Raw genomic sequence first — 26,300 nt, 5'->3', positions numbered from 1 at the left:
GCATACACGTGTCTAACGATCTTGAACTTCGAACACCTCGAGTTGTTCTACATAGACTTCCTCCTTAACTGAACCATGTAAGAAGGCAGTCTTGACATCCATCTGGTTTAGATTCCATCCTTGCGAGGTAGCAAGGGCTATAATCGAACGGAAGGTGGTGCATCGGGCAATAGGTGCAAATATTTCATCGTAGTCCACACCTTCCTTTTTGAAAGAAGCCTCGAGCAACAAATCTGGCCTTGTACTTTTCAACACTTCCATCAGCTCCATGTTTGATCTTGTAGAGCCATTTCGAGGTGACAACGGATTTGTCCTTGGGTCTATGGACCACATCCCAGACATCATTCTTCATAATCGACTCATACTCTTCGTTTATAGCATCCTTCTAAACCTAGTGCTTCATAACTTCTTCGAATGTGCCAGGCTTAGATTGAACAATGGTGCTCATTGCAGTTAAGTACCCTTGGTACCTATTTGGCTTCTTGCTTTCACAAAATGTCCCCCTTGGTGCAACATGTTTCTCGGCATCCTCGAGAGTCTCCCTAAGCCATGAGGGTCTCCTTTTTTAGGAGGAGGGCTCATGAGGGGGTGGATCGATGGGATCCATTGGTTCTTCAACATCGGGCATTGGCTCATCCTGCAGTTCTCCCTGTTTTCCTAAATCTGCTTCTTTGTCCTTCCTTGGAAGAGGAAGGTTACTAATCTTCCCAAGGGCAGCATCCTCGTCGAAGGTGACATCATGACTTATCTCCACTTCTCTTTGGCCAGGCACATAGATTCTATATGCCTTAGAAGTTTCATTGTAGCCCACAAATGTTCCTTTCTTCCCATAAGCATCCAATTTGCTTCTCTTTTCTTTCGGCACATGAAAATATATGGGACTACCAAAAATTCTAGAGTGAGAAACATCAGGTTTCTTACCGATGAAGACTTCTTCGAGAGTTTTGGAGTCCAGCGCTTGATGAGGGCATCTATTTTGAACATACACGGCAGTGTTTGCAGCTTCGACCCATAAGAACTTCGGAAGGATTTGATCATGAAGCATGGCACGAGTGGCTTCTACGATAGAACGATTCTTCCTTTCAACAATACCATTTTGCTCGAGAGTATATGCAGTAGTAGTCTCCCTCTTAATGCCAACTTCTCTACAATAGTTATTGAACTCATTTGATTCATATTTGGTTCCATTATCGGTCCTCAATATTTTGATCTTCTTCCCTTTTCTATTTTCAGCCAAAGCTTTGAAAGAACGAAACCATGAGAATACTTCGCCCTTCTTCTTCAAGAAATATATCCAAGTTTTGCGAGAGAAATCATCCACAAAGATAGCATAATATAAATATCCTCCCAATGAGTTCACAGGCATCATACCAAATAGATCAGAATGAACCAATTGCAGTATGTCAGTAGTCTTGCTATCACTTGAGGGGAATGGTCCCCTTGTATGTTTTCCTTCAACACACCCGTGACAAACACCTTCATGTTCTACTTTAAATTCAGGCAAACCTGTCACCATCTTCCTCACATCGGATAGAGCCTCATAACATAGATGAGCAAACCTCTGGTGCCATAATTCAGATTGAGGTGATGCGTCGCAAAACATAGCTTTCAATGGACTTCCTCCAACTTGATATAGGCTATCAACCCTAAATCCAAGTGTAAATGCATCTTTGAAATTTTTATTCCACACATGTACCTTTCCATCGATGAATGCCACCTTAAATCTTTTGTCCTCCATCGCTGAGATAGATACCAGGTTCTTCATTAGATCAAGTACATATAGTATTTCTTGTAGATGAATGTCGTTACCTTGATTCAATTGAATAGTAACATTCCCAACTCCCTTCACGGGATAGGTGGCATTGTCTCTAAGTATAATTTCGAAAATTGAAAGAGCTTCCTTGTACCTAGTGAAGTGCTTTGAGACACCACTATCAATCAACCAATTTGCCAAGGTGTCTAGAGGAGATGCAGTAGAGAGGGTAGATATAAGATAAAATTATTTTTGCTTGTTATCAACAACATTAGATTCATCATACCTGGTGTTTCTTGATCTCTTGGGAGGGCGACCATTTCCTTGATGAGCAGTGGGAGCATTTCTTTTTCCTCAGTTATTGAATCTGCCATTCCTTTGATTGTTGTTGCCCCTGAAAATCCTTCAAAACCTGGAATCATGTCGTTGTTAAGAATAGTAATGTTGAACACGTGACATTCACAGGGGAGTCCTCTAAGGGCAATGAGAGTAAGCTCCCTATCAACAATAGCTTCTCCAATCGAAAGAATATAATTTTTTATCTCAGTAATCCTCATGAAGTAGGATTGAATATCTTCATTTCTTCCCTTCTTTACATCCTTTAGCTTGTTCTTGAGGAAAAGAACTTGGTTTGCATTGCTAGATTTAAACAAGCCAACCAACTTGTCATATATCTCCTTTGATGTGTTCAAATCGAAGATGTAAGCAACTAAATGCTTATGAATAGAATCCCTGATGATCTTCTTGGCTTTGACTTCACCCTTCTTGTACTTTGTCTTAGCAGCAACCGATGCATTTGAAGGAGGTTCTGAAATCTTTCCCTGCACATAATCCATAACATCTTGCTCTTCTAAAGTCAAATCAAGAGACATCTTCCATGCATGATAATCAGACTTATCATGAAGCTTGTCATCAAACTTGAAGTAGGATGTCGAGGCCACTGACTCTTGTCTTTGTCCAACAAATCTTAGTGATTTCTCTTCTCAATGATTGCTATTTTCACTCTTGCTTGGGCTTTGTCTTCACCTCAGCTCTGATACCATGTTAATTTTAGATAACAATGGTATGTTCTATGCTTAAGAGCAATTTACTTCAATTTTCTTATTAGCCCAATATCAATTTCCAAATTAGCAATCACATTAACATGACAGTAAATGCAAATAGAACATAAATAAAAACAGTAGAAGACAAGTCAAGACAAGAGGACACAAGATGTGGCACCAGCGAGGGACAAACCCCAATGTGGGGAAACCCTTTGATCAATTCTTCTTATTATTATTCAAAATTTCAACACAAAGAGAGAGAGTACAATATGCAATATTCACTTGCCCAATCAAAGTGAAATTTGTCCAGTGAAACAGCAGAAACATAAGGCCCTAACCAGAAAGTCAACGTTGTCAACACTACAAATTTTGACCTCCAAAACAACTTGGTTAAACTCGGTCAACTCGGCCTCCAACAGCAAGTCAAATCAGCCCAAAAACAATCCGAAAATATCTAGTCAAACCTGGTCAACAAAATTCAACGCAGCAACAAGCCCTAGCACAATCAACACTGGTCAAATAGAGGTCAAACAACCTCGGATTTTGTGCCCAGAACTGCGGCCTACCCAAACAGAAATACCCCACACAAAACCACAGTCAAAGATGGTCAACATTGGTCAACGTTGGTCAAAACAGCTTCCTGTAACTTCGGTCAACGCTAGTCAACACAGGGACAGCAAAAGAACAGTCCCTTCTTCGCAAGTGTGGAGAGAGAGAAGCCTCAGAAGATCTGTACCCAAATAATGAAGAAGAGAGAAGAATGAATGTGTGAGATGCCAAAATGAGGAGGAGGCCCCTTGTATTTATATGCAACGTTGAGGGCTTGAGAATGCTAATTTGATGGTTGGCCGACCTTGATAATTTGTCTGTAATCAAAATAAATTCATAACTCCATTTTACATGTCAAAATGGGATGATCTTTAGATCAATCCTACACCTCTCGGAGAGAGGAATCCAATAAAAATACCAGCTGCCTCATATGAGCTATCCAAGGTGAAGTTTGGCCCTAGTTGGCAAATTTAACACACTCGCTGCTACAAAAACAAAGTACAAGAAATGTGAGGTCAAAGCTAAGAAAATTATTGTAGATTTCATTCACAAGCCTTTGGTTGCCTATATTTCTGATTTCAAAACATCTAAGAAGATGTATGACAAGTTGGTTGGGATGTTCAAAGTAAACAATGCAAATCAAGTCCTCTTTCTCAAGAACAAGTTGAAAGACATCAAGATGGAGAGAGGAGAGTCCATTCAATCCTACTTCATGAGGATTACCGAAATCAAGAATGATCTCCTATCTATTGGAGAAGTTGTTGGTGACAGGGAGCTCACTCTTATTGCACTTGGAGGTCTTACAAGAGAATGGGATGTGTTTAACACCACCATCCTCAACAATGATAGGATTCCGGGTTTTGATGAATTATTGGCTAGATGCACTCAAGAAGAAATAAGGATGATGGAAAGAGATAAGCCCTCAAATGGAAATAATCCTACCGCTTTCTCCGCTCATGCTAAAAGGAAGAACAATGTTGGTCCAAGAAGACAAGGTCAAGGATTTAAGTTGGGATTCAAAGAAGGAAGAAAAGAAAAATGCTTCAATTGCAACAGGTTTGGCCACTATGCTAGAGAGTGTCCTCAAAAGAAGGATACTCCAAGGGATGATGACAACAACAACTACAAAGGCAATGGAAATCAAAGGAACAACAAGTTCAACAACAAAGAAAAGAGGAATGCTCCCGTTGCTTGATATGGAGACGGTTGTCCTCCCAAAAGATCGAGAAAATCCAAGTATGAGGAAACTAATGTTGTAAATAAGCAAAAAGAATTTTATCCTATTTCTGCCCTCACCACTGCCTCTCCTCCAGATACAATGGACTATTGGTTGATTGATAGTGGTGCCTCAGGGCACTTCACTAGGTACAAGGAGGCCCTCTCAAATTTGATTGATAAGAAGACAAATTTGGAGATCATACTTGGAGACAATGCCACCTACCCCGTGAAAGCGATAGGGATTGTCACTCTTCACTTAAATCAAGGTCAAACCCTTCATCTACGAGAAGTATTGTATGTACTTGATTCGAAAAAGAACCTAGTATCTATTTTTGCGATGGAAGATAAAGGTTTCAAGGTGAGATTCGTTGATGGGAAGGTACGTGTTTGGCAAAGGAACCTGAAAGATGCATTTACACTTGGATTTAGGGTTGAAGGTCTCTATCAAGTTGGAGGAAATCCTTTGAGAGCTATAACTTGCAATACTACTCTTCAATCTGAATTATGGCACCGAAGATTTGCTCACCTTCATTACAAAGCCTTACCTGATGTAAGGAAGATGGTCCCAGGTATGCCTGAATTCAACATAGATTATGAAGGAGTTTTTCAAGGTTGTGCAGCTAGAAAACATACAAGGGGATCATTCCCTTCAAGTGAAAGTCAAACTACCAATATTCTTCAATTGGTCCATTATGATCTATCAGGTATGTTGGCCGTAACATCTTTAGGAGGATACTTGTACTATGCAATTTTGTGTATGACTACTCTCGCATAACATGGATCTATTTCTTGAAGAAAAAAGATGAAGTGTTCAAATGGTTCCGCTCTTTCAAAGCCTTGGTCAAGAATCAAACAAGGAAGAAGATCAAAATATTGAGGACCGAAAATGGAACTGAATATGAGTCAAATGAATTTAATGACTATTGTATAGAAGCTGGCATTAAGAGGGAGACCACTACTGCATATACTCCTGAGGAAAATGGAGTTGCCGAAAGGAAGTATCGAACCATCATAGAAGCTACTTGTGCTATGCTTCATGACCAAGGCCTACCGAAGTTCTTATGGGGGGAAGCTTTCAACACCACTGTATATGTTCAAAATAGGTGCCTGCATGAAGCATTGGACTTCAAGACACCTGAAGAAGTTTTCACCAGTAAGAAACTTGATGTTTCTCATTTTAGAATTTTTGGTTGTCCCGTATATTTTCATGTGTCAAAAGAGAAAAGAAACAAGCTAGATGCATCTAGAAGAAAGGAACTTTTGTGCGCTACAGTGAAACTTTAAAGGCATATAGAATCTATGTGTCTGGTCAAAGAGAAGTGGAAATAAGTCATGATGTCACTTTCGATGAAGATTCTTCCCTTGGGAAAGTCAGAGATCTTCCTATCCCTAGGAAGGACAATGATGATGATGATGCAGGAAAGAAGGATGAATCTCCGACAAATGATCCGATGCCCAATGTTGAAGGCCCGATGGATCCCATTGATCCACCTCCTGGTGAGCCCTCTACCTCAAGGAAAAGACCTTTGTGGCTCAAAGATACTCTTGAATATGTTGAAAGACATGTTGCACCAAAGGGGACATTTCGTGAAAGCAAGAAGTCGAACAGTTACTTAGCTGCTATGAGTACCATTGTTCAATCTGAGCCATGTACGTTCGAAGAAGCCGTGAAGCACCAAGTTTGGAAGGATGCAATGAATGAGGAATATGAATCGATCATGAAGAATGATGTCTGGGATGTGGTTCCTAGACCCAAGGACAAGTTAGTGGTCACTTCAAAATGGATTTACAAAATCAAACATGGAGCTGATGGGAGTGTTGAAAAGTTCAAGGCCAGGTTCATTGCTCGAGGCTTCTCTCAAAAGGAAGGAGTGGACTATGACAAATATTTGCACCGGTTGCCCGATACACCACTATTTGATCCATCATTGCTCTTGCTGCCTCTCAACGATGGAACCTACACCAAATGGATGTCAAAACTACTTTCTTGCATGGCTCGTTTAAGGAGGAAGTCTATGTAGAGCAACTTGAGGGGTTCGAAGTTCAAGATCAAAAGACACATGTATGCAGGTTGAAGAAAGCCCTATATGGGTTGAAGCAAGCCCCTAGGGCTTGGTATGGGAGGATTGATAGCTATCTTATGAGGCTGGGTTTTACAAAGAGTGAAGTTGACCCGAACCTATACTTCAAGGTTGAAAAACACAGGCCTCTCATTCTAGTTCTTTAAGTGAATGGTCTTTTTCTAACAGGTGCAGACCCTCTCATTTATCAATGCGAGAGGGAGTTGGCTTCCGAATTTGAGATGAAGGACCTAGGTTTAACGCACTACTTCCTAGGCTTGGAGGTCTAGAAAAAGTTAGGTGATATTTTCCTTTCTTAAACAAAATACATTGTGAAGCTACTCGAGAGATGTGGGATGGTGGAATGCAAGTCTATGTCTACTCCGATGGAACTCAACTTTGAGATGCTATGTGGAAGTGTTGTTGGGCCCGCATTGGTAAATCCTTCCGAGTATCAACAACTTGTGGGGGCCCTGATGTTCTTCGTAAACTCTCGTCTGGACATATGCTTCGCTGTGAATACATTGAGTCAATCATGGTCGAGCCTCACCACATACATTGGATTGCTACAAAGAATCTCTAGAGATATCTTCGTGGCACAATCAACTATGGTTTGAGATACACTGCTTGGAATTTGAAGCTACATGGATATACTGATTCTGACTGGGCTGGCAGTGTGGTGGATCGTAAGAGCACGTCTAGGTGTTGCTTCTCTTTGGGATTTGCATCAATATCTTGGATGAGCGGGAAGCAGAAATCGATTGCTTTAAGCACCATCGAGGCCGAATACATTGCTGCTAGTATGGCCTGTTGTGAAGATGTTTGGTTGAGGAAGCTCTTCAGTGAGCTATTTGAACACGTGTTGGATACCACCATGATCTTCTGCGACAATCGAAGTGAGATTCGCCTTTCAGAGAATCGCGTGTTCCACAACCACTCCAAGCACATTGATATCAGGTACCACTTTATCAGGGATATGGTACAACGAAGAGCAATAAGGCTCCATCACATCAAGATGGATGAACAGATCGCAGACATTCTCACGAAGCCCTTAGGGAAGGTCAAATTCTTAGCCTTCCGTGAGAGACTTGGAGTCGTGAAAAGACCCTCCTATGAGGATCCCGAATGAGTTGGACACTGAGCTCTGGGAACTCCTGGGGTTTGGGGTACTTCTTGGAGCTATGAGCGACCATAGGGTGAATGGTTCACCTTCCCCTAGTGGTGCACTATGTACAAAGTGAGTGGTTCACCTTCCCCTGTGATACCCCATGATGGTTGACATGTGAGTAGGGTAAGTGGTTCACCTTCCCCTACGATTGCGGACACATGTATGTAGGGTGAGTAGTTCACCGTCTCCTACGATTGACATATGCATAGGATGAGTGGTTCACCTTCTCCTATGGCATATGAGAAGATGCGTGGTTCACCTTCTCCTGTCGATGCCCCAGCATACTCCTACCCATGGAGTTCGAGACTCATGGGAAGTACCTCTCATCTAGCCAATGAGTTAGGAAAAGTGGTTAGGGACCATAGCACTACCGATGGACGCATCATGTACTGTCATACTCCCTATGACTAGGATGCATCATGTTCAACAACTTGATCTGGGATCATTTGAAGTTCTACCTCTAGACTGACTTTTGTCAATGGAGAGTGGCAAGGTCTTATGACTCGCTCTCGATCAATTCTTCTTCATTATTACTTCATGGTTCAGTAGAGCAGAGACAATAGAGATGGTACATGACAACAGGATGGCATGATGATGACAGATGGATTGGCAGGTGGAATTCTCCCTAGTTGAGAGAGAGTGTTAAAATTGGCAACTAGGGCCAAATTCCACCTTGGGACAGCTCATTTGATGGAGATGATGATTGCATTGGATTCCTCTTTTTGAGAGATCCAAGATTGATATAAAGATCATCTCATTCGGACAAGTAGAAGTGTGATTTTGAATTTATGACCACACATGTGCAAATTGTTCAGGTCGGCCTCAGCGTAATGTAGGCTCAAGAAGCCCAATGGATGTGTCTCTTCACCCACAACGAAGTGTATAAATAAAAGAGACCTCACACCTCATTTGGACATCCATGACTCACACATTCTTCTCTCTCTCTTCATCAATTTGGTTCATACAGCTTGGGCAACCTCTCTCTCTCTCACACGTGTGTGGCAAGGAGGATGATTTTTTGGGCAAAAAATTACAGGCCGAATTTCAAACTTCAAGACCAGCGCTGACCAAGGAGATTTTGACTTGTTTTGAGGGCAGAATTTCAATTTCTTTAAAGGCCGCATTGACTGGCACAGAAATCAAGGATTTTGGAGTTGTTTGACCTATGTTGACCACATGTTTGTTTGACCGTAGAGCTGACCGTAGGTTGACCAAGTTTGACCAAAGTTTTTGTGATTGTTTTGGTTTGACTTTGACGAGGTCGAATTTAACTGCCTTTGACCGAGCTTCAAAGGAGGTGTTTTACTGTTGTTTGACTAAAGTTGACTTTCTGGTTAGGGCTGAAGTTTGACTGTAGTTGATTGCAGAATTTGACAAAGCTGATTTGACTTTATATCCGGCTAGTCTATTTGACTTTTGTACTCTCTCTCTCTGTTGAACTATTGAATAATAATAAGAAGATTTGATCAAAGGGTTTTCCCTGCATTGGGGTTTTCCCCTGACATCCGCCAAATCTGGTGTCCTCTTATCTTGGCTTGTTGAAATGCTCTGATTTTTCAATTAACCAGAAATTTAACTGAAACCCAGAATTTTAAATGTAGGTACTTATTGGAAATCCCGTTTGGAGTCGATTCCAGCTGTTGTTGCTCCAAATCTGCTCCTGTTAGCAAACTAACTATTTCCTCCCAGCCTATCTGGGATCAACCTATACAGTTCCCAGATCAAGAAGACTTTGAAATTGAGGTCTTCTGGCCCCCGTGCCCAAAACTCCAAGAACAGAGGCTAAATTTTACAAATTTCTCCTGCCTCAAGCTCATTCCTCGAGTTTTGTCACTTTTTCCTCCTCTCCCTCCTTCATGTCCTTCCATCCCCTTATATTCCCCCCCCCTAAAGCTCTTCTCCTCACTGCCTCTTCATCGAATCCTTTCCCCAAATCATACTCAGTTACCTGTTAGTTAATTCCCTCTGCAGTGGTCCTTCCTCCCAGTGACAAGTTTACAATCTCCTTTGTTTTGAAACATGTCCATATAATATAAACCACCTTCTTCTTAAACGTTAATGATGCATCAAGCTTTAATTACTTTTCTTGGTTTAGGTGTGATATAACGCATATATAGTCCTTTCTATTATTTTACCTATGATAATTTTATTTACGATGTATCATATATATATATATATATAACACATTTCCTTTTGTTGTATATAATATTTTTTTGTCCCCCTTTTGAGATATATATATTATAATTTCTTTTATTTTATATACAATTATTTTATTTTGTATAAATTATATTTCCTTTTTAATTTGTATAGTATATTGCATTAATCTTTTATTTGTATAATAAACTATAGTTACCTATTAAGATGATGGTACACGCATAAATACCTTACTTAATATATTCAATATATTCTTGCGAGTTGGGTATTTATTTTAGTATTTTCAATAATTAATTATTTTATCTTATGCTTGTGAATTCTTCTTAATTTAATATGGATACTAGTGCAGTGCATGAGATGCATGCATATGTAACTATCATATTTATGTCTCATATGCATGCTAATAATCATACTCTATCCATAGTCCGAGATGGGTCATTACACTTGTCTTCTGCATTTGTTTTATGTTCTATCTGCATTTACTGTCAATGTGATTGCTACTAGAAGTAATTGGAAATTGTTATTGGGCTGCTAAAGAAACAATGAAGTAAATTGTGCTAAGCATAGAACATACCATTGTTATCTAAAATTAACATGAAATCAATACAGGTAGTGTGGATCCACATGTTGTCTTCTATACTCGACAAATTGATGGGGACATCCCCCAGTGTTTATAACCTTCGAAATAAATGGTTTCCTCCTCCATGATTGCATGATTGAATCAGGATCGTCAACTAGTATAATGCCATTAAAAATCATGAAGCAATTAGGCTTGGAAATCTCAAGGAAATATAGGAATGTGTGTGAAATTGACTCTAAGGCCATAGAAGTGTGTGGCATCACTGAAAATTTGTCTGTCAACTTGCAAGTATATCTTGAAAGGAAGATCACCAAGCATGTAATAGTTATTGACATATCTGAAGCTTGGGGAATGTTATTGTCTAGGAAATGGACCTTTTTCCCTTGGGGGAACCATCCAAATGGATATGTCTAATATTAAAGTTCCAGTGGGAGAAAATTCTTACGCCCTTATATTTAGGAAACCTTTGACAACCTTTAATTGAACAACTTTGTGCAGCTTCAAATGAAGATATAGATAAAGATTGCAAATGTGTAGAGTGGAGGATTTCTCAAAAGGATTTTTCCATTGAACCAGAAGCAGATGGAGTATGGACAATGTATTCCAATGGGGCACGCCCAAAGTCTAGCTTTGGGGCAGGTGTTGTTTTGATATCATCTCCAAGATACACATTTTGTTTTCTTATAGATTGGTGTTTGGTTCCACAAACAATGTCGTTGGGTATGAAGCCCTCGCTTTGGGCCTGGACATGGCCCTCGGCAAAGGAATACAACCCTTGAAAGCCAAGGGGGCTTTCAGTGCCAAAAATGAGAAACTGAAAAAGTAGAAAAATCACATATTACATAGGATAGAAGGTTTTGAAACATTTGGCATTAACACTATTCCAAGATAGGAGAATTCCATGGTTGATATCCTCGTAGTGGTTGCTTCAACATTGTAATCACAAAGTGAGGACATCACTGAGTTAGAAGATTTTGCAATGGAGGTCATCTTTAGGCCTGCAATACTCGATGATCAAGAGCATTGGCCGGTTTTTTAAGATGATAATCATATGATGGGTTTCATCCAAACAACTCAACTAGTCAAGACAACAAGGAAGGGATCCACGAAGCCACTGAAAAGGAGCTCACTATGGAGAGGTCTTTTGACCGAAACGATAGGAGAAAGGTCAAAGAAAAAGCAGAAGGATTGCCCAACATTGTCTAAATCAACCTAGGTAGTAAGGTACCAATTCAACCCCTCAAATGATTAAGGTACGAAAGGGAACATCAGAGGCCGAAAGGACCAAGCTAGAAAAGTTCCTTAGGGAATTTAAGGATGGTTTTGCTTGGTCATATCAAGATTTGAAGGCCTATAGTAAAGAAGTCATTCAGCATTCTATTCCCCTTTAAGAAAGGGCTAAGCCTATAAGACAAGATTTGAGAAATATAAACCCTAAATTGGCCCTGTTGGTTAAAGAAGAACTTCAAAAGATGTTGGATGCCAAAATCATTGCCCCCATAAGGCATTCTTCATGGTATCTAATCATGTGGTTACTCGGATGAAGACCAACAATATTAGAATGTGTGTTGATTCTAGGGATCTTAATTGGGCAATTCTTAAAGAGAATTATCCCTTTTCAAATATGAAAAACTTGTAACAATGAATCATTGTTCTCGGGATCTTAATTGGGCATGTCTTAAAAGAGAATTATCCCCTTTCGAATATGAAAAACTTGTAACAATGAATCACTGGGTCAAAAATCATGTCCATGCTTGATGGATTTTCGAGGTACAACCAAGAAGTTGTTGTTGAAAATAGTTGTTATTGATGTTAAAAGTTGTCCAAATGAAAGAGAAAGTTACATGGTCAAATAGCATATTTCAAGCCTTTTGGAAATATTGTTTTTGGATTTTTGATGCCCCATTTAGATGCCCTATCTTTGAATGCATTTTTACTCCAATTACTTAGCTCAAATGGAAGAATAATATATATGGTTGGAAAATTTATTTTGAGACCTTTCCAAACAATATATGGCATGCCTCCTGACTCCTCACGGTTGAGGAGAATATATATATATATATATATATATATATTAAATTCCCTACTGGAGTGTTAAAAACTGAAAGTTCTATGCAGAAATTTAAAAAAAAAAAATTGCAAAAACTTGAAAGTTCTATGTAGAAAACTGAATGTACTTTGCAAAAATTTGAATGGCACTGAATGTACTTTGCAGAAATTTGAATGTACTTTGCAAAAAACTGAATGTACTTTGCAGAAATTTGAATGTACTTTGCAAAAAACTGAATGTACTTTGCAGAAAACTAAATTTTCTATGTTGTTGCAATCAGTGTTGTGAAAATCGTGATTTAATCGCGATTTTTTGACTCAGCCGATATTATCGCTTGATTTTCACAAAGTCTTTTTTCATGAAAAAATCGTGATTTTCTCCAAAAAATCGCGATTCGAACAGAAAAATCGCGACCCTCCGGGACAACGCGTTTTATAAGCAAATTGATGAGTTTTATTTCTCATTTTTAGCAGACAGCGGACTTGTTTGAGAGTTGAGGAGGAGGAAGGCGTCTACAAAAGCACGGGAGGAAAAAAGAAACGGGAGATTTTAGCATCCCAAGCAAGAGAACTTCGTGTTTGGACCAAATTTCTTCGGCAAACTGTGGTTTCCAGGCATAGGCACCAAATTTGGCCATTTTGTTTTGGTTTTTATCTTGGTTTTGCTTGGGTTTGTATAACCCATTGATTATCAATGATTTTTTAGTGGATTTGATGGTGTTCTTTTCATTTTTGTTGCATAGAGTGGAGAGGGTTCATTTTGGTCAAAAATGCAAAAACTTGATAGTTGGTTCATTACACATCTTATGTATTAGTTCTTTTATCATATTTATGTGTCAATGTATTTATTTTATGTTGTAGATGCTTTAGATATTAAAAAATTTGAAAAAAAATGAATATTTTTGTATTTTACGATTTTTTCCGATTTTTTCCCCTCGCCAATTTAATCCTGATCGCGATTTTCGCAACATTGGTTGCAATTACTTAGAATGAAGATTTCTTCTTCAAAAATTTTCATATCAATAATTGTAGATAGAACATAAACTTAAGGATCATACGAAGACAGCCAAGCACAAATATAAGACAGAGAGTTATGTCCAACGACCAAGGAAAAACCCACAAGGGGAAACCTAAACGATTCTTCTTCTATTGGATTTCTTCAATTGCTCAGTAGAATACAAAGAGAGAAAGAATGAGAATGAATAAAGTCACCAATGTCTAATCAACTTGCAGTTGAAGTGCTCTTGCTCTTTGCTTGAAGATCTCCTTCTCTTGATCAGATCTTGTCATTCACACTTGCTTTAGCTCTTCCCTTTCTCTTACTCTTCACTTGCTTTCACACTTCTCTTGCACACACTCAACACTAGCTTTCCTTATTCACAATGAACATGGTACTCTCAACTCTCACTTGCTCTTGTTTAAATAGATGAAAAGGGAGAGGAATTACAAAACGAATTCATGCCTTGAGCCAATAATAGGAGAATTGAATTCCATGAAGGAGGAGTTACTTGAGGAGAAGTGTAACTCATCCCAAGAATAGAGAGAGAGGTACACTTGAGGAGTACAATTCAAAATAGGAAGAGAGAGAGAGGTACACTTAGACATGAGAGAATATTTGGTGAGAGTTACAAATCGAATTAAATGAGGGAGTTACAAGTGCATTTAATGAGGAGAAGTTACACTTTTGTCATACATTGAATTAGTGGGAGAGAGTTACATTCTCTTAAGTGTGGAGTGACTATTTTATTCCAATAAAGGTTTGATTTTCCAAGTAAGAGATTCTCAATTTAATTTACATATTCCATGAGAGAATTCATTTTTTTTATTAATCCATTAAAAGTAAATGACTTTAGACCATTTTATAAATAATAGTATCATAACAATAATAATAATAATAATACTAGTTGTTAGGATATTCCGACACATAGGATATAGTTAAGTTCAACTTGATCTAGTATAGAGTTAGGTTAGAGTTAGGTAAAGTGTGTTTCTTTACCGTTGTACATTTTGTAACTTACAATCCGACGGTCACGATATGTAGTGATCCGACGGTTCACTCTCACCTCGGTATTACCGACACTTGATCCGTGGCTTGACACCCGATTGGTCCATGAGTTCTATTTAAAGCGCATGGAAGGTCATTGTTCGGGTAATCCGTGCATGAGAGAAGCTTATGTAAATTTTCATTCTTTGATTAATAAATTGCCTGTAGTACCCACGTTGGGACAGGCCGTGGACTGTTTCCCTCCTTGCACTCTGAGGGTTTTAACCACGTCAAAAATACTGGTGTATTGATTTGAGATCTGGTTGTGAGCGGTGTCATTTTGGTATTCTTTCTGTGGAACTTACCCTGTAAATTCCTACATGGTATCAGAGCTATTTGAGGGCCGCGTCCGTTGGTGATCCAAATTTGAAGCCGGTAGAACTGCATGCGGCTGTCGTTTCCTAGATCTGCTGTTTCTCACTGCTTTCGGGCCGAGAGGACTGCTTTGTTGCGTTCGGAGCATCCGTTCCAGTGAGGAACCCCTTTCGTTTCACGCGAAAAGGTTTCCGGTAGCCCTAGCTGCGTCATTTTTCAGATCGGGAGGTATACAGTGTTTCTTTTGCAGTTTACTGTTATTTTCTCTCTGCTTATTTCGGTCTCAGTTTATTTAGCCTTTTTTTTAACCGGATCTATACCTTTCATTTCTGCGTATGCTCTTTTCCCTGCACCTTAGTGTGATCTCGGAAAATCAGAAACATTGAGAAAAATATTTAGTTTTTCGGCTAAAGCTAACTTTGAGATTTTTTTTAAAATTTCTAGTTTTTTGGGTAAAGCTAACTTCGAGCCGCAAGGTTCGTTTTTCTTTGCATATTCGTGTTGGGTTTTGTGTTTTGTGTTTTGTGTTTTGTAGGGAAAAAGAGCTTTCTCAAGGCAAGCACGCAAACCAAGGCCCCCCCCCCTCTCTCTCTCTCTCTCTCTCTCTCTCTCAAATTTTTTGTATAGATCAATTGGTTCAAAGCTATTTTAAGAGAGTAGAGGTCTTGGGTTCAAGTCTCCATTTTGTGGGGGCGGATTTTTTCATTCCCGCACATTCGCGCACTTTGCCGGCAACGTCAACAATTTTTTTCAAAAAGCCATAACTTTTTCATCCGGAAGCCTTTTTCAGAGCCGTTTTTTTTAAAACCGCCTATTTTTTCGAGATCTATCCGTTGGAACACTTACTTTCAGCATCTTCAGCTTCAGTTTTTTTAAAATGGAAAGTCCATGCCAAGTCATTCTTGACAGCACTAACTACTTCCAATGGGTAGAATACATGGAAGATTTACTTAGAAGTAAAGGTCTCTTCAGAATAGCCACAAACCAAGAGAAGAAACCAAAAGATGAAGACAAGGCGGCAAAATGGGAAAATAGACAAGATCAAGCACGTGGTTTGATAGGGATGTCTATTTCTCCTGATCTTAGATTCCACATTGCAGGACTTGAGACTCCTCATGAAGCATTAGAAAAACTTGCTAAAATTTTTGGGATTAAAAATGAAATTAGAGCCCATCAACTTGAAAATGAGCTGCTTACTTTGGATCCTAATAATTTTTCTTGCATTGAAGATTTCTTGTCCAAATTCAAGACCCTTAGATATCTCTTGGAAGGTGTTAAAGTTAAGAAAGAAGATGGTAACCTTATTTATTCCATCCTTACTAAGTTGGGACCAGCCTACTCTGTATTTGTTTCCACTTTCCATTCTACAAGGGAAGCTTTCATTTGTCAAGGACAAGACTACAAGGCCCCTTCCTTTGACTCCTTTTGTGATTCCTTAATAAGAGAACAAGAAAAACTCTTACACCTTGGTCTTCTTAATCTTGGAAACTCTTCCACGAAAGCGTTAGCCGCCCAGCAGCAACCAAATTCAAAGAATCCTAAGAAGTCATATCCTCAAAAGAATGGTCCTAAACCATCTCAGCCTCAAAATGAAAGATCATTTCAGCAAAATGATAAGACCAATAAAAACAAATGGAAGAAGACTGATAGACATTGTAACTTTTGTAATCGAGATGGCCACTTAGAATCTAAATGCTTTAAGAAGATGGAAGCCTTGGAAGCCGCAATGAAGAAACATAACATCCATGTGGAGCCTACTTCAACTTCAACTTCCGGAATGGCACTTTTTGCATCTCATTGTCAATCATCTCAGTCTGGTTATGCATTAAATGTATCTTCTTCTTCTTCTCATTCTCATGAGTGGCTCATTGATTCTGGAGCCTCTTGTCACATGGCCAAAAACCAAGCCATGTTTTCTTCTTTAAATGATTGTAACACCAAAAATGTATATATTGGTGATGATAGATCTCTTAATGTTGTAGGGACTGGAACTGTTCATCTAGACAATGGTCAGTTTAATGATGTATTATGTGTTCCAACCTTATCCTGCAACCTTCTATCTGTCTATCAGATAACTCACTCAGGTGAAGGTAAAATTGTTGAATTTTCACCTCATGATGTTGTAATCAAGGATCTAAAAGATCCTAAACAGATTCTAGCTACTGGTCTTGCTGATGATTCCAAAAGGTTGTATAAGTTTCACAACTTTGGGTCATCCAATCTTCCCTCAGTATTTGTTGCTCATAATGATGAAGTGAGCAAACTTTGGCATGAGCGATTTGGTCACTTAAACTATCGCTCCCTTCAGCATCTATGTAAAGAAAATATGGTGACAGGTCTTCCCATGGTATCTTGCAGAGATGGTGTTTGTTCGGATGTGTACTCGGAAAACATCATCGGGACAGTTTTGACAAACGTGCCTCTTGGCACGCCTCAGCCCCTTTACAGCTTGTGCACAGTGATTTATGTGGTCCTCTTCCTGTTGCTTCATTCTCTGGCTGCAAGTACTTCTTAACTTTCATTGATGATTTCTCCAGACGCACTTGGGTATACTTCTTAAAACTCAAGAGCGAAGTATTTAACACTTTTTTGGCCTTCAAAGCCTTTGTTGAAAAACAATCTGGACATCAAATTCTTAAGCTAAGAACTGATAATGGTGGAGAATATGTTAAAAACACATTCATCAACTTTTGCACCGAAAATGGAATTCAAATGCAACATATTGTTCCATACACTCCACAACAAAATGGTGTAGCTGAAAGGAAAAATCGCACCTTAAAGGAAATGGCTAATTGTATGCTGCAATCTAAAGGACTCAGTCTTAGTTTTTAGGCCGAAGCAATTAATTGTGCAAATTATATAATCAATCACACTCCTACTAAGGTTCTAGAGAATATCACTCCAGAAAAAGCTTGGAGTTCCATTAAACCAGATGTAAGTCACTTTCGTGTGTTTGGAAGTGAAGCATGGGCCCATATTCCAGATGAAAAGCATAAAGCTTTAGAACCTAAGAGTGAGAAATGTACTTTTGTTGGATATTCTGAAGATGTAAAAGGTTATAGACTTATTCCATTTAAGTCCAAAAATGTTATCATTAGAAGAGATGTAAAATTTGATGAAAATAAATCGGCCTGCGAGCCTAGTCCGGCGGATGTGCCACCTCTTCCTATCTCTTCTACTTTTGAAAACCTTTCTTCTTCAGATGATGAAAGCGAGGATGATAATCCTCCCCCACCTTCTCAGGATCCTCAACTTCCAAGATGGGTCCGTGCTACTCGGGATGCAGCAGGTGATCTTGCCGGTGATCCTACAGATCAGCGACGTACACGTTCTCAGTTTGAAAGAGCCTCTTCTTTACTGGCTCAAGCTCCAGTAAATCATGATCCTGACACTTTTGCAGAAGCTTCAGGCCATCCACATTGGGAAGCAGCTATGGATGAAGAATATCATTCATTAATGACAAATGATACATGGGATCTTGTTCCTCTACCAAAGGGACGCAAACTTGTTAGATGTAAATGGGTTTACAGAACCAAGTATGGACCAGATGGGAAAGTTGATAAACATAAAGCTCGTCTCGTTGCTAAGGGCTTTTCACAGGTTGAAGGCATTGACTACACTGAAACCTTCTCCCCTGTTGCCAAAATGAACTCTATCCGCCTTGTTCTTTCCCTTGCTGCCTCTTTAAAATGGGAAGTCCATCAGATGGATGTTAAATCTGCCTTCTTGCATGGGGACTTGCAGGAAGAAATCTATATGGAACAACCCATTGGCTTCATACAAACAGACTCCAGCCTTGTTTGTCGACTTAAGAAATCCCTTTATGGCCTCAAGCAAGCTCCTCGGGCTTGGTATGCCAAAATGGATAACTTTCTTTTAGAATCTGGCTTTTCTAGGTGTCATTCTGACAATACTGTCTACACCAAGAAAGTGGGCAACTCTCTTATCATCCTTGTTCTTTATGTTGATGATCTTATTCTTACTGGTAGTGATCCCAACCTTATAAACCATGTGAAGTCCAGCCTTAAAAAGAAATTTGAAATGACAGACTTAGGACATTTACACTATTTTCTCGGTCTTCAAGTCTTGCAATCCCAAGAGGGTATTTTCCTTTCCCAGTCCAAGTATGCTTGTGATATTCTTCGTCATTTTCACATGGAAGACTGTAAGCCAGCCCCTTCTCCCTTTCAGTCTGGAGTCAAACTTTCAGTCTCTTGTACTTCTCCTGAAGTTGATGCTACCTTATACCGTCAACTTGTCGGAAAACTCTTGTATTTAACCCATAATCGTCCTGATCTTTCCTTTGCTGTTGGCCTTGTTGCTCGTTTTATGCAAAACCCCCGTGAAAGTCATTGGAAAGCAGCTAAAAGAATACTTCGTTATGTTCGAGGTACAGTACAGTTTGGGATTCATTACAGTGCCAAAGCAGCTCCTCTGTTAGTTGGTTTCACTGATTCTGATTGGGCTGGTGACCCTGATGATCGGAAGTCTACTGTCGGTTATGTCTTCACTCTTGGTTCAGGACCTATTACATGGGCTTGTAAGAAACAGGCTGCCATTTCTCTTTCGTCAGCAGAAGCAGAGTATCGTGGTGCCGTGGAAGCTAGTAAGGAAGCCTTGTGGCTTCGTCAGATCCTATCAGAGTTTGGCTTTGAGCAGCAGCATCCAACCACACTTTGGTGTGATAATCAAAGTGCCATTCAGCTATGCAAAGATCCAGTCCAGCATCAGCGCAGCAAACACATTGAACTACACATGCACTTCATCAGAAAGCTCATTCATGACCATGTTCTTGAAGTGCAATATTGTCCAACAGATGATCAGGTTGCAGACATCTTCACAAAGGCTCTCACAGAGGCGAAGTTCACTAAACTTCGATATATGCTTGGAGTTCAGGAAGTTGTCACTAAGGGGGGATAGGCTCTAGTGCCTCCTTCCTTCTCCTATTGTGTCATATTTGTAAATCCTTCAATCCTATCCCAAGTTGTTCTTAAGGGGGGATGTTAGGATATTCCGACACATAGGATATAGTTAAGTTCAACTTGATCTAGTATAGAGTTAGGTTAGAGTTAGGTAAAGTGTGTTTCTTTACCGTTGTACATTTTGTAACTTACAATCCGACGGTCACGATATGTAGTGATCCGACGGTTCACTCTCACCTCGGTATTACCGACACTTGATCCGTGGCTTGACACCCGATTGGTCCATGAGTTCTATTTAAAGCGCATGGAGGGTCATTGTTCGGGTAATCCGTGCATGAGAGAAGCTTATGTAAATTTTCATTCTTTGATTAATAAATTGCCTGTAGTACCCATGTTGGGACAGGCCGTGGACTGTTTCCCTCCTTGCACTCTGAGGGTTTTAACCACGTCAAAAATACTGGTGTATTGATTTGAGATCTGGTTGTGAGCGGTGTCCTTTTGGTATTCTTTCTGTGGAACTTACCTGTAAATTCCTACACTAGTAAGGATAAATATATTACTTCTTGACGTGTACAATCATGATTGATTTGATTTTAAAGTAGATTCCATATGTCTAGATCATCCTTGATCATTTAGACATGACTTTCTATTTTTTGGAAAGTAATTTCCAAATTGAGATGTGACTTACTATTTTTGGAAAGTCATATTAGAATTGTTAGAATTGAAATTTTATTATAGGTGGTTCAAACAAAACTGAAAGATATGATTTCTTCTAGGAGAAATTCATCCTTGAGCTGTCAAATTTTAACATAGAGCTCAAGTGAGCACTAAGAAAAATTGGACCCCAAAAGGATGACATCAAAACACTATTAATATGCCACATGTGTGGCTCATTTGATGCAAGATGACTCGGGTTTGTTTTAGGCAGTGAAGGGGTTGAGAAAAGAGTGAAAACCAGAGCTGAGGATGAGCTAAAGGAAGCAAAGTTGAAGCAGCTTTCTGTGGGAGGGTTCTGGCACATTTTTGAAGGGCTTTTTAGCACAGCTTGGGAAGGTTTTAGGTTCAGGTATGAGGGCCAATTTTTGTTTGTTAAGAAAGCCGAGTTGTAATGTTGCCATCCATTTAGGAGACATAAGGGGAAGATTTTGCCAACCTAGTTGAGTTCCCGTAGGCTATGATGGGAAAATTAATCAAGGGAACACAATCAGCTTAGGAGAAACTATATAAAAGCTAAAGTGAAGAAAAATGAGGGCATGGGTCCTAGGCTAATGAAAAGTCACTTTTATGTTATAAAGTGAGAAAACCCACTAAATTGACTTTATTAAAATGAAAGATAAAAAAGTGACAAAAGGGTCAAGTGAGTTATAAAAAGGGGATATGAGGAGTCTCTTCTCATCTTTGCATTTGTTCACTTGAAAAATAGAAATTTGGAGAGTCCTTGAGAAAGAAACTAGCGTTTTTGGAAACCCTCATTTTGGTTGTTGGTTTTGATGTTGAAACTATACACCTAGCTGGTATTGAGCGGGATCACTCAGATTCTGACATTGCGCTTCATTGTTGACGTGAAGAAGGCAGTGGCAAAAATGGAGTAAGTTTTATAATCCATCTTGTGGTATTCCATTTGATTTTATAATCCATTTTGTGGTATTCCTATTTCTTTTCATTGTTGGCCAAGAGCCCTTACATTTATGGGCATATTCTTCAGTGTTTATTAGGCGGGAAACATCGGTTGTTGGGAGTTGAACGTTATCCTCACAGGCCGAGTTTCTATGCTACATTTGGAAGGTTGACTTACTATTGTTTTGCTGGAGCATTTGGGCCGAGTTTACTTTCTGCGTTTGGTGGTTGAGTACCACTCAAGTCTGGGCATAAATATTATTCTAGTGTGAAGACCGTGACCCTTTTACACAGGCCTAAGGTACTTGGAGTATAGTTTGAGGGCATCATTCATTATCAGAGCCAATAGCAGCGTTGAAAGAGGGCTACGTTTGCCACACTCTTGAGGACCAAGTCACGGTCATTTTTAGAGGCCGAATTGCTTACTTTAATGAGGGGTGAGTCCCTATTCTTGGTGTCTATTCAAGCTGCTGGAGATAACATGTATCCCTTGCTGAAGACGTGTTGGGAAGACTAAGGAGATTCTCAAATATCAATCCAGCCTTTCCTCTGTGGGTCGAATTTCCAAGTCTATTCACTGTGTGGTCATCTTACAACCCAACTTTTTATGCAAATTTGCTGATATTTCTTGTTATATTCCTTCTAATATTGTTGTGGCTCACTTTATCAGTGGTATGTACCTTCTTTGAAATTAATGCCAAATACTTGTTGCTGATTTGGACGTACTTTTATGGTGTTTAGTTTGTACTGTGCATACTTATTTAGATAAAATACAAAAAGAGAGCACCTACAGCCATATGCATGCAAACTGTTTGACGAAATAACCCAGTGACAAACTCAAAGAAACTCAGAAAATTTGGTGGAAAAACTTGAGCTATTCCAAAGGGGTGTCTTATAGGAGTTCAGGGTTTGTGAAGGAAACCAATTTCAGGTTGTTCTAGGTTGAATTTCAGGTTGTTCTGGGTTGTGTTTCAGGTCTGTTCTAGGCCAAGTTTCATGACTATTCTAGGATGAGTTGCAGGTTGTTTTGTAGGCCACACTAAAGGAGAATAGGGCCGCACTAAAGGAGAACAAGGCTACACTAAAGGAGACAAGGTCGATCCTAAGGGTGACAGGGCCGAATTGAGCAACAAAGAGCTAAGGATTACTGCCAAGTGTTGGGTAGAAAATTTCCAGGTGGACAGACTAAATTGTTGCCTTCTGTGAAGCAAGCCGAGCCTAATTTCTGGGTTATTCTTTGAACAACAAGCAGAGAAGTATTGTGAGTCATGACAATAAGTTCCATGTTATTTTTTGCACAAAAAATAGATAAGGAGTGTGACAATGATTCCTGGGTTATCTCTGTAAGTTGCTTGTGTTTGAAGGTTACCAACAAAGAGGGCTATCTTGATTGCAAAAGCTTTGTGTTTACTTTGTTTTGGAGTGGGCCCAGTCTAAAAGGACTTGCTGGGTAACCCCAAGTGCTCAAAAAAGTAGCATCTCTAAGGAAAACAGTGTAGAATTCACTTTGGTTAGAAAGTTTTTTAAGAGCAGCAGATAGTAGTTTATGAAGGTATGTAGGGCATACTGAAAGAAGCAAACAAGAGCAGTTTATGAAGGTGTGTAGGCCATGCTGAAAGGAGCAAACAAGAGCAGTTTTTGTGTTATCACTGTAGTATCCTAGTGGTAAACAAGTCCAAGCCCTTTAAGTCAGAAATGAGGCATGTTCCTAAGTCGCAGACAACAGTGTGGATTAGTAAGAGGATAAGAAGTAGTGTTTGAGAGAAGCCTCAAATGTTCTGATCTTGGGAAAGTGTTACAAAGTCAACAAATACAGTGACTTTAGATGTGGAGTGAAGCTTAAATGGTCTGACTCAAGAACTAGAACAAGGAAAAAGAACAGGTTACAGGACAAGTGGTTGTGATCAGATCTGAAGGAGAAAATCTAAGAGTAACTTAGATGGATGATAACCCATTGAAGAAAGTGAATTTGTAGTGAACCAGGAGTTGTTATTGACAGGTCCAAGGAACAAATTGAAGAAGTAGGTTGGTGCCTACAAATTCTTGAGTTCATGCTCAGCTAAGGAGATTGGAGTCTTCTGTAGGTTGATGCCTGTGAAGTTGTTGAGTTGGAGCTCAGCTAGGGGACTGAAATCTCCTTTAAGTTGGTGCCTACGAAAGTTGTAAGTTGGTGATTAATGAGGATTGGTGTCCTCATCTTCTTGATAGTTTGAAGCTTGCAATCGCTGTAAGTTGGTGCTTATAGAGGATTGGTGCCCTCACAAATGATTGTAATAAATTGAAGATTGTTTTCAAGTGTTTCTTCTTCAAGTTTTGACTTGCACTTGATTTTTGTGTTCATATATTGTGGATGATTGTTTATGTGATCTGAATCTGGTGTCAATCCCCCACCCCAAGTATATCCAACAATTGGTATCAGAGCAGATTCCATCAGACACAGCCTAACAGTTGAAAGGTAGACCTCAGAAACACAGATGGCACAGTCAAGAAATCATGACTCCAAACCCCCGAAAGCAGTCTCCTTCATAACCATGAATACAGAACCTTGTAAAGAAAATGAAGGCAATCAAAAGAGACAATCAGATTTAGAAGAAGGTTACACCATTGAAGTTGAAGCAGAATTTGTGAGGCTGAGAAGAGAAAATATAAGTCTTAAAGAGCAGTTCATCCTTTTTTTTCGTTTTGCATCTACGTTCTTCATTGGATTTTGATTGCTAGGATACAGGATATATAACTGGGTACCACTCAGATTTCCATATGTACACGGTGCAGGTCATATAGGTTGTAGGTTTTCGGAGTAAAATTCATTTCTTTCTCCAACAGCTTCGGTCAAACTTGAACGATTATCTCAATACATTATAATACAAGTTCTTCATGGGAGAGAAAAATTGGACTTTGTCTTACCCGATCTTCAACAGCTTGAGACATATTTATGGATTGTGGGATGTGAATGAAACGGATATGACTCCCCCTTACAAATATCAATGGAAGCTTCTTCTGTACACCCTGTAAAGTGAATGAAAGTTTAAGTGCAAAGGTTTAACTTTAATGATAAATACGCATTCATATTAAAACGAAGTGAAGAAAACACAAATACCTACCTGGACGTCCTCTATGAGGGAATCCTTGATTATCACGCTGCAAAGGAAAAACAGATGAACAAAGGTGAGAAGAGGAAGGCGTGGCGTGGTTGAGGGTGGAATAAATACAACGAGATAACTAACTTGATTGCGTCGTCGCAGTCATCGAGCAAGCCTCGAATGCAGGTGTCGTTGCGCAGTTCTAGTAATAGTTCCGTTCCAACCAGCGCCTGAATGGCACACGCCAAACTCCTCTCGGACCGTCTAAGTTTAAGCTTTTTCCTTCCCATCGTCCCTCCTTTGATCTATTCAGGTGGAATGACAAAACCAGGCGCCAGTAACGACAAAGCCAGGTCAATGATGTACGCTAAAAAAAAGGTGCAAACACAGCAAAATACTAGAGTGCTAGCAGGGGTTCGATCCCTTTAGGACAGCAATTCAGATAAAAAAGCCTTTCACACAATTTAAATATTTTTAATCACTTCAGAGATTTTTGCACAAATGGTTCCGTTTTCCAAAAGCACAGGTCAATTTGGTTCTTGGTTTCTGTCGAGAGACCATAATTTAATAAATAATTAACAAACATCGTAAATTAATTAATATTAAATCTAATTATAATTGATAATTTATTTAATTTTCTCATTTAAATAATTATAATTAATTTAATTTTCTCATTTAAATAAAATTAATTAATGTCTGAATAAGTAAACCATCAGCATTAACTTTAAATTTAAATATATAATTAAGAAAGAATTTAAATATATAATTAACCAGGAATCATAAGAATTTAATCTTTCTATTTAAATATATAATATATAATTAACAAGGAACTATAAGAATCTCTATATTTCTTAATTGGAAATTGATATATTTTCAAATTTATCATAACTAATATTTGTATATTTATGTACAATATTATTAATAAATCTAAAAAATTCAATTCAGCTAAAAAACAATTAATTATTTATAAGGCTGATATTAAATATTTCTCTCAATTAATTATTAATTGTTCCATGCTTTCAGGGTTTCTCTTTTCAAAATGCAGATTATATTGCCCTGATGATGGACTCACTCAGTTAGTTTCATAGTTTGAAACGTTGGTTTTTTCTAAAAATATTTTTAAAAACCATAAATATGTTACCTCATCACTTTAACTTTTTATAATAACTTTTTAAATTTTATTATTGTTTTATTAAACAATAAGAAAAATTATCATAACTCAAATGTCAAATTAGCAATGGGATAGTTGTTACATGGTGCTATTAGCTAATATCAGTTAACTCGTCTCGTCTCTGTTATTGAAGGAAAACCACACTACTTGTAATTACCTATTGGTGGTCCATAAGAGGGCAGGTTTTCACTCCTACATCATGCCAGCCTTGAGTATTACCCTGTTTCCTTATGTCCAGCCTTGGGTATTAACCTATTCCTTATGTCCGAGGAAGACAAGGGTAGAAACAATTTTAGGGCATACTTCAAGCCCATGGTTTTATTATTATTATAAAATATAATAAATAAATAATATAAAATTTTATTATTAATTTTATTATGAAAAAAAAAAAATCTATAAATCCCACCAGAAGGAAGTGATAAATAGTAATGTCAAATATTATTAATAGGATAAGGTGTAGTGTTTAGGGAGTTAACACCCCTCAAACTTAGTGATATGGTAAGCATATGGTTCATACAATTATTTGGTGATGGGTTTAGGGGTTTGGTGACCACTCTTGTGTTCAATAACCTTAGTG

At 38.8% G+C, this 26,300-nt stretch overlaps 1 protein-coding gene across 1 annotated transcript in view; it reads right to left on the bottom strand.

Annotated features, from left to right (window-relative positions):
* The window catches only part of LOC149262774 (uncharacterized), a 115,802-nt gene extending 90,728 nt beyond the window's left edge, over positions 1-25,074 (bottom strand). Inside the window, exons 1-3 of the mRNA XM_089425185.1 lie at positions 24,697-25,074; positions 24,574-24,610; positions 24,377-24,478 (exon numbers count right to left, since the gene is read on the bottom strand). Coding sequence (XP_089281311.1) covers positions 24,377-24,478; positions 24,574-24,610; positions 24,697-24,842 — 285 coding nt within the window. The 5' untranslated portion in view covers positions 24,843-25,074. The remainder of the gene's footprint in view (positions 1-24,376; positions 24,479-24,573; positions 24,611-24,696) is intronic.
* Positions 25,075-26,300: the final 1,226 nt, after the last annotated feature.

This window comes from Pinus tabuliformis, chromosome 6 (assembly GCF_031772625.1).
Source record: "Pinus tabuliformis cultivar Carrire ecotype Pingquan chromosome 6, CPIR1, whole genome shotgun sequence".
NCBI classification, from domain to species: Eukaryota; Viridiplantae; Streptophyta; class Pinopsida; order Pinales; family Pinaceae; genus Pinus; species Pinus tabuliformis.
This window is presented reverse-complemented; position numbering and strand designations above follow the sequence as displayed.